The following is a 7,237-nucleotide window of genomic DNA, read 5'->3' as shown; positions in this document are numbered from 1 at the left end:
ATGGCTCAGACAAACCACACAGAGGTGATAGAGTACGTCCTGCTGGGACTTCAGGACCACCACAGCCTAGAGATCGCTCTGTTTGTGCTCTGTCTGGGTATCTACTGTATAACTCTGCTAGGGAACTCCTTCCTTGTGGGGCTGATTGTGTTGGACACCCACCTGCACAGCCCCATGTACTTCTTCATCAGCAACCTCTCTCTCATAGACATCTTCGGTACCTCTTCCTTCACACCTATGATGCTTCTCAACTTCCTGGATGTCCAAAGGACCATCTCCTTCCCTAGCTGTGCCCTGCAGATGTACCTGACCCTGGCCCTAGGTACGACGGAGTGCCTGCTTCTGGCTGTGATGGCATACGACCGGTATGTGGCCATCTGCCAGCCGCTCCGCTACTCAGAGCTCATGAATGGGCCGCTATGCATCCAGATGGCAGGAATAAGCTGGGGGGTTGGCTTTGCCAACTCGCTCCTGCATTCCATCCTTGTCTGGCGCCTCCCCTTCTGTGGTCACTACATCATCAACCATTTCTTCTGTGAGATCTTGGCAGTGCTGAAACTGGCCTGTGGGGACATTTCCCTCAACACGCTGATATTAATGGTGGCCACAGCTGTCCTGACAATGACCCCGCTCCTGCTCATATGCCTCTCTTACATTTTCATCCTGGCTGCTATCCTTAGGGTGCCCTCTGCTGCAGGCCGGAGCAAGGCCTTCTCCACCTGCTCTGCCCACCTCACGGTGGTGGTGATTTTCTATGGAACCATCACCTTCATGTACCTCAAGCCCAAAGACAAAGACCCCAGTGTGGGTAAGATTATCACGTTGCTCTATGCGATCGTGGCGCCCTCACTGAACGCCTTCATCTATAGTCTGAGGAACTCAGAGGTGAAAGCTGCTGTCACAGCCTTGTTATGGGGAGGTCTACTCACCAGGAAAATGTCCCACTTTTAACTCTTAACCTCTATCTCTGTCTGTCAGCAGAGGCAAAGTTCTATTGTGGTAATGACTTCAATTTTTCAGTGGCTTAAAAACCACTAAGGTCTGTCTCTCACTGGTGCTTTGCTGGGGTTCTCTGCTCTGTATCACCCTTCCGGGACTCAGGATAATACTGTTACAATCCAGAACACTGCCTATCAGGATGGCCAGGGAAAAGAGACATAAACAGGCCTACATGGACTCTCACAGCCTCTACCTAGAAGTGCCACGGCCACTGCCACTCTTGGGTCTCAGTGGCCAACCCAGGGCCACAACTAACAGAAGGGGGATGGGAAGCTCAGGCTGGCACATTTCTGGGAGAAAGGAGAGGACTGGAGATTTTTGAAAAGCTTAATGATCAACAATGGCGAGTCAGCCTGAGACTTGGGTTCCTCTGCCCTGATCTCTCCTTCACGGACTCATGCAGGGTCCAAGATCCCAACAAAGTTAGCTTAATTGCCAATGGCAGGACAGTACCAGGACAGCCAAACTAGGCTACCAGTGTGCTTCCAGGAGTTTCCCTCCAGTTAAGAGTTGCCCATGAGAAACATGCACAGAATCTGGGAAGCCAAAGTGAGCAACACCCAGCCCTGCAGGGGCACTCAGTCACATCCTTGTGAGCAGCCAATCCAGTTCTAGCCGGATCCCCCCACCCACCCACCCTCCCCACACCACCCCTGAGCTGTCCTCAGGCTTGTCCACGTGCAGCTACGTGTCAAAAGCCCACTTCTCCTGCAGGCCATGTGCGAAGTTTAGCTGGGAGAGAGCTGGACACAATTTTCTTTTTGTTTCTTCAACTCGGAGTCTTCTCTCACAACTGTGGCTTGACTGCCAGACCAGCAGGCCTGGAAAAGCTTCCGGCCCAGTGCCAAATGCAGAGGTTCCAGCGTGCAGGGATCTAACCACTCCCATGATTGTGTAAGGCTAATCTTGTACTGACACAGTCTTAGGAAAATACCAAGAGTCCCCCCTAAAGACTGAACTTTTGACAGATCTCATAGTAAATAATATCCCTTGAAATTATTTAAGACTGTGTACTTAGCCTGCTGTCCTACTGTGTGCTCGGCTTGTTTAACTTGGCTTTTAAGAGAACAATGTAACTAGTCTTACTAGGTGTTGGATTTCCCATGCAATCAGCTTTTCAACCTAAGCTAATACATAGCTTTAATCTTACGTGTCTGTCCATGCCCTCGATCCAGAATACTGTATACATGTTGTGGTAATCACTTGCTAAAAACAGCTAACCAATTGGAAGCAACTTTAAAACACATGCCTGACATAAATGTTGAAAGCAACATGTGGATATAGGTTGATAACCTCTGTGTGGATATAGGTTGATAACCTCTGTGTGGATATAGGTTGATAACCTCTGTGTGGATATAGGTTGATAACCTCTGTGTGGATATAGGTTGATAACCTCTGTGTGGTTATAGGTGGATAACCTCTGTGTGGTTATAGGTTGATAACCTCTGTGTGGTTATAGGTGGATAACCTCTGTGAGGTTATAGGTGGATAACCGCTGTGTGGATATAGGTTGATAACCTCTGTGTGTTTTTAGGTGGATAATCTCTGTGTGGTTATAGGTGGATAACCTCTGTGTGGTTATAGGTGGATAACCTCTGTGTGGTTATAGGTGGATAACTTCTGTGTGGTTATAGGTGGTAACCTCTGTGTGGTTATAGGTGGATAACCTCTGTGTGGTTATAGGTGGATAACTTCTGTGTGGTTATAGGTGGATAACCTCTGTGTGGTTATAGGTGGATAACCTCTGTGTGGTTATAGGTTGATAACCTCTGTGTGGTTATAGGTGGATAACCTCTGTGTGGTTATAGGTTGATAACCTCTGTGTGGTTATAGGTGGATAACCTCTGTGTGGTTATAGGTTGATAACCTCTGTGTGGTTATAGGTGGATAATCTCTGTGTGGTTATAGGTGGATAACCTCTGTGTGGTTATAGGTGGATAACCTCTGTGTGGTTATAGGTGGATAACCTCTGTGTGGATATAGGTTGATAACCTCTGTGTGTTTATAGGTGGATAATCTCTGTGTGGTTATAGGTGGATAACCTCTGTGTGGTTATAGGTGGATAACCTCTGTGTGGTTATAGGTGGATAACCTCTGTGTGGTTATAGGTGGATAACTTCTGTGTGGTTATAGGTGGTAACCTCTGTGTGGTTATAGGTGGATAACCTCTGTGTGGTTATAGGTGGATAACCTCTGTGTGGTTATAGGTTGATAACCTCTGTGTGGTTATAGGTGGATAACCTCTGTGTGGTTATAGGTGGATAACCTCTGTGTGGTTATAGGTTGATAACCTCTGTGTGGTTATAGGTGGATAACCTCTGTGTGGTTATAGGTTGATAACCTCTGTGTGGTTATAGGTGGATAATCTCTGTGTGGTTATAGGTGGATAACCTCTGTGTGGTTATAGGTGGATAACCTCTGTGTGGTTATAGGTGGATAACCTCTGTGTGGATATAGGTTGATAACCTCTGTGTGTTTATAGGTGGATAATCTCTGTGTGGTTATAGGTGGATAACCTCTGTGTGGTTATAGGTGGATAACCTCTGTGTGGTTATAGGTGGATAACCTCTGTGTGGTTATAGGTGGATAACTTCTGTGTGGTTATAGGTGGTAACCTCTGTGTGGTTATAGGTGGATAACCTCTGTGTGGTTATAGGTGGATAACTTCTGTGTGGTTATAGGTGGATAACCTCTGTGTGGTTATAGGTGGATAACCTCTGTGTGGTTATAGGTTGATAACCTCTGTGTGGTTATAGGTGGATAACCTCTGTGTGGTTATAGGTGGATAACCTCTGTGTGGTTATAGGTGGATAACCTCTGTGTGGTTATAGGTTGATAACCTCTGTGTGGTTATAGGTGGATAACCTCTGTGTGGTTATAGGTTGATAACCTCTGTGTGGTTATAGGTTGTACTGGCTATTTTTGTGTCAACTTGACACAGCTGGAGTTATCACAGAGAAAGGAGCTTCAGTTGAGGAAGTGCCTCCATGAGATCCAACTGTAAGGCATTTTCTCAATTAGTGATCAAGGGAGAAAGGCCCCTTGTGGGTGGTGTCATCTCTGGGCTGGTAGTCTTGGGTTCTATAAGAGAGTAGGCTGAGCAAGCCAGAGGAGACAAGCCAGTAAAGAACATCCCTCCATGGCCTCTGCATCGGCTCCTGCTTTCTGACCTGCTTGAGTTCCAGTCCTGACTTCCTTTGGTGATGAACGGCAGTATGGAAGTGTAAGCCGAATAAACCCTTTCCTCCACAACTTGCTTCTTGGTCATGATGTTTGTGCAGGAATAGAAACCCTGACTAAGACAAATTGGTACCAGCAGAGTGGGGTATTCCTGTGACAACCTGACCATGTTTTGGGGAGGACTGTGGAAGGACTTTGGAACTTTGGGCTTGAATATCCATTCGTTGTTAAGAGCTCTGTCAGATGTTGTGTAGGAGCTTGGAAGATAATGCTGAGAACAGTGCAGAAGATGGAGGCCTGGTTTGTGAAATTTCAGAGGGAAAATTAAAGACTCTCTTCAGGGCCATTGCTGTTTTTATTGTGAAGATTTTGTAGTTCTGGTTAGCTGGGGCTGAAGAATCAGCTGTGATTAACAAGATACCAGAACTACTAAAGCAAAAACTTTGCATTACTGGGACTATTGATGCTGGTTAGCTGGAGCTAAGAAATTAGCGGTGATTAAGAAGAGACCAGCATCGTTGAGGTGACATCTTCTGGGAAGTGTTTTCTGAAAGCACAAAGAGGCTGTGTTCCAGAGATAGCCAAGGTTGTACTCCTGCTGCAGTGGGACTTGGTAATGTGTAAGGGTCACCCAGGTGGTACTGGTTTTGAAGGCATGAAGGGGTCACACAGCAGCTCAGGCTCGGCACTGTGAGAGGCCATGGAAGGCCATTGGTGAAGGTTCAGCCTCAGCTGCAATTGACGGCCCAAGATGAAGGGGTCATGCAGTGTTTTGGAGATGCCAGTACCATGAGATGACCACCAAGAGCAGCAGCAGCAGTGGAGTACAGGTATCTGGAGCCTAGAGGATGACGCGTGTGCTACAAAGGGCATGGCTGGAGAAGTGACCCAAGCCCTTGGAGGAGCCCAGAAGATCGTGAGTTGGATCCCAGACGTTGGACGGTTGGAGATTGATTTTTGCTTTGATTGTGACTGTGCCCTTTTTCCCTCTTGAAGGAAGAAACTGTTTTAGTGGAGCCCACAGTTAAGAGACTTTTAATTGTAAAAAGACTTTGGATTTTAAAAGGATTGAAATTTTAAGAATATGTAAAGACTGTGGGACTTTTAAAGTTATTTAGATCTTGGGGATGAATAAGAATGTAAGAGTTGAGGCTTACTAGTGATGTGTTTGTGTGTCAAGTTGACAAGGGGTCAATTGTACTGGCTATTTTTGTGTCAACTTGACACAGCTGGAGTTATCACAGAGAAAGGAGCTTCAGTTGAGGAAGTGCCTCCATGAGATCCAACTGTAAGGCATTTTCTCAATTAGTGATCAAGGGAGAAAGGCCCCTTGTGGGTGGTGTCATCTCTGGGCTGGTAGTCTTGGGTTCTATAAGAGAGTAGGCTGAGCAAGCCAGAGGAGACAAGCCAGTAAAGAACATCCCTCCATGGCCTCTGCATCGGCTCCTGCTTTCTGACCTGCTTGAGTTCCAGTCCTGACTTCCTTTGGTGATGAACGGCAGTATGGAAGTGTAAGCCGAATAAACCCTTTCCTCCACAACTTGCTTCTTGGTCATGATGTTTGTGCAGGAATAGAAACCCTGACTAAGACATAGGTGGATAATCTCTGTGTGGTTATAGGTGGATAACCTCTGTGTGCTTATAGGTGGATAACCTCTGTGTGGTTATAGGTGGATAACCTCTGTGTGGATATAGGTTGATAACCTCTGTGTGTTTATAGGTGGATAATCTCTGTGTGGTTATAGGTGGATAACCTCTGTGTGGATATAGGTGGATAACCTCTGTGTGGATATAGGTGGATAACCTCTGTGTGGTTTCCTTTACTATCCTGGGTCAGTTGGGAGCAGTTAAGTTACTTCCTTTTTAAAACTCTGATTAAGATTTTGGTAAGAACTCATTTGTGACCTATGCCATATTGTTTGTGCTGGTCTATAAATACACTTCAAAGCCAGTTTTAGAGATAGACACAGGGACAGGCACACATTCAGACTCAGACAGATAAGAAACAAGGACACACACAGTAGTCAGACTATAGATAGGCCAGCAACCGCAGACTACAGACAGAAGCCACAGGAAGACACTGAAGGTTTCAAATTTTGACTCTGTTAGCCAAATCACTCCAAGCAAGCAAAGCATGGTGGTGCAGTCCTTTAATCTCAGCACTCGGGAGAAGAGGCGGGTGGATTTCCATGGGTTTGGGGTCAGCCTGGTCTACATAGTTTCAGGCTAGCCAGGGCTACGCAGTGAGACCCTTTCTCAAAAAATTAGAAAAATTTTAAATCAAAACAAAGTGCTTTCGTTTGCATTCCTTAATGCAATGTTGATACAATTTAGCGTTCTCTGGGGGTCATGTTTTATGTTAACTCCCCACAGTCTTTACAGTAAGCCTCTTGCATCACCATTCATGGCTTCTCCCTCTCACAGCACTAAGTCTAAAATCCTACTGCTCAGGGCCTTAGGAGAGTGGCCCTGCCTGCTTCCGCAGCATGACTGCCCCTCCCCTACTTGGCCATCCTCTAATCACACCATCTGCACCTCACTCACCCTCGGGCCTTGGCTCACGCTTTTCATGAATCACACAAGGTCAAGTTTTCAGGCCACTTTAGACACTATCTCCCTCACACATTTCTGGTATTTTGAGGTTGTCTTCTTTTGTTGGGGCCCATCATTCAGGATGTCACCAACATGAGGGCAAGCTCCTTTGGGGCAGGATGCCATCACCTCTGACTCATCCCTCTGGCTTTAACAGGACTTTTCTGAGAAGTCTGTGGGGTTGCACTGTCACGTGGAGGTTCTCACATCACTGAGCCAGTGTTACTAGGTATGTTCCAAGCAGTGTGGTTGATGTGGCTGTGTGCAACAGGCCAGGCTTGCTGGGTCTTAGATGTTCCCAATGATTCGAGGCAGCAGACAACTAAGGAGTCAGGCCTGGTTCAGCGGCCACATCTAAACCTGTCTTACTGCTGACCCCCCGCACCCCCCTCCCCAGTACTCCAACAAATACCTCTAATTCAAAAGGTCTCAAACTGTAGCCATCATCCTCACTCCTGAGTGTCAC

The 7,237-nt window shown here is 46.6% G+C and overlaps 1 protein-coding gene across 1 annotated transcript; it reads left to right on the top strand.

The window, feature by feature from the left end:
- LOC110293725 (olfactory receptor 13C7-like) lies at positions 1–951 on the top strand. The gene has a single exon (XM_085838471.1). It carries the CDS (start codon positions 1–3, stop codon positions 949–951), a length of 951 nt encoding a protein of 316 aa, XP_085694597.1.
- Positions 952–7,237: the final 6,286 nt, after the last annotated feature.

The sequence above is a fragment of the Mus caroli genome, unplaced genomic scaffold (genome assembly GCF_978045245.1).
Source record: "Mus caroli unplaced genomic scaffold, Mus_caroli_1 scaffold_6, whole genome shotgun sequence".
Lineage (NCBI taxonomy): Eukaryota > Metazoa > Chordata > Mammalia > Rodentia > Muridae > Mus > Mus caroli.
This window is presented reverse-complemented; position numbering and strand designations above follow the sequence as displayed.

Coding starts and splice junctions, on each gene's coding strand:
- LOC110293725 (XM_085838471.1), top strand. CDS start 1: ATGGCTCAGACAAACCACACAGAGGTGATAGAGTACGTCCTGCTGGGA.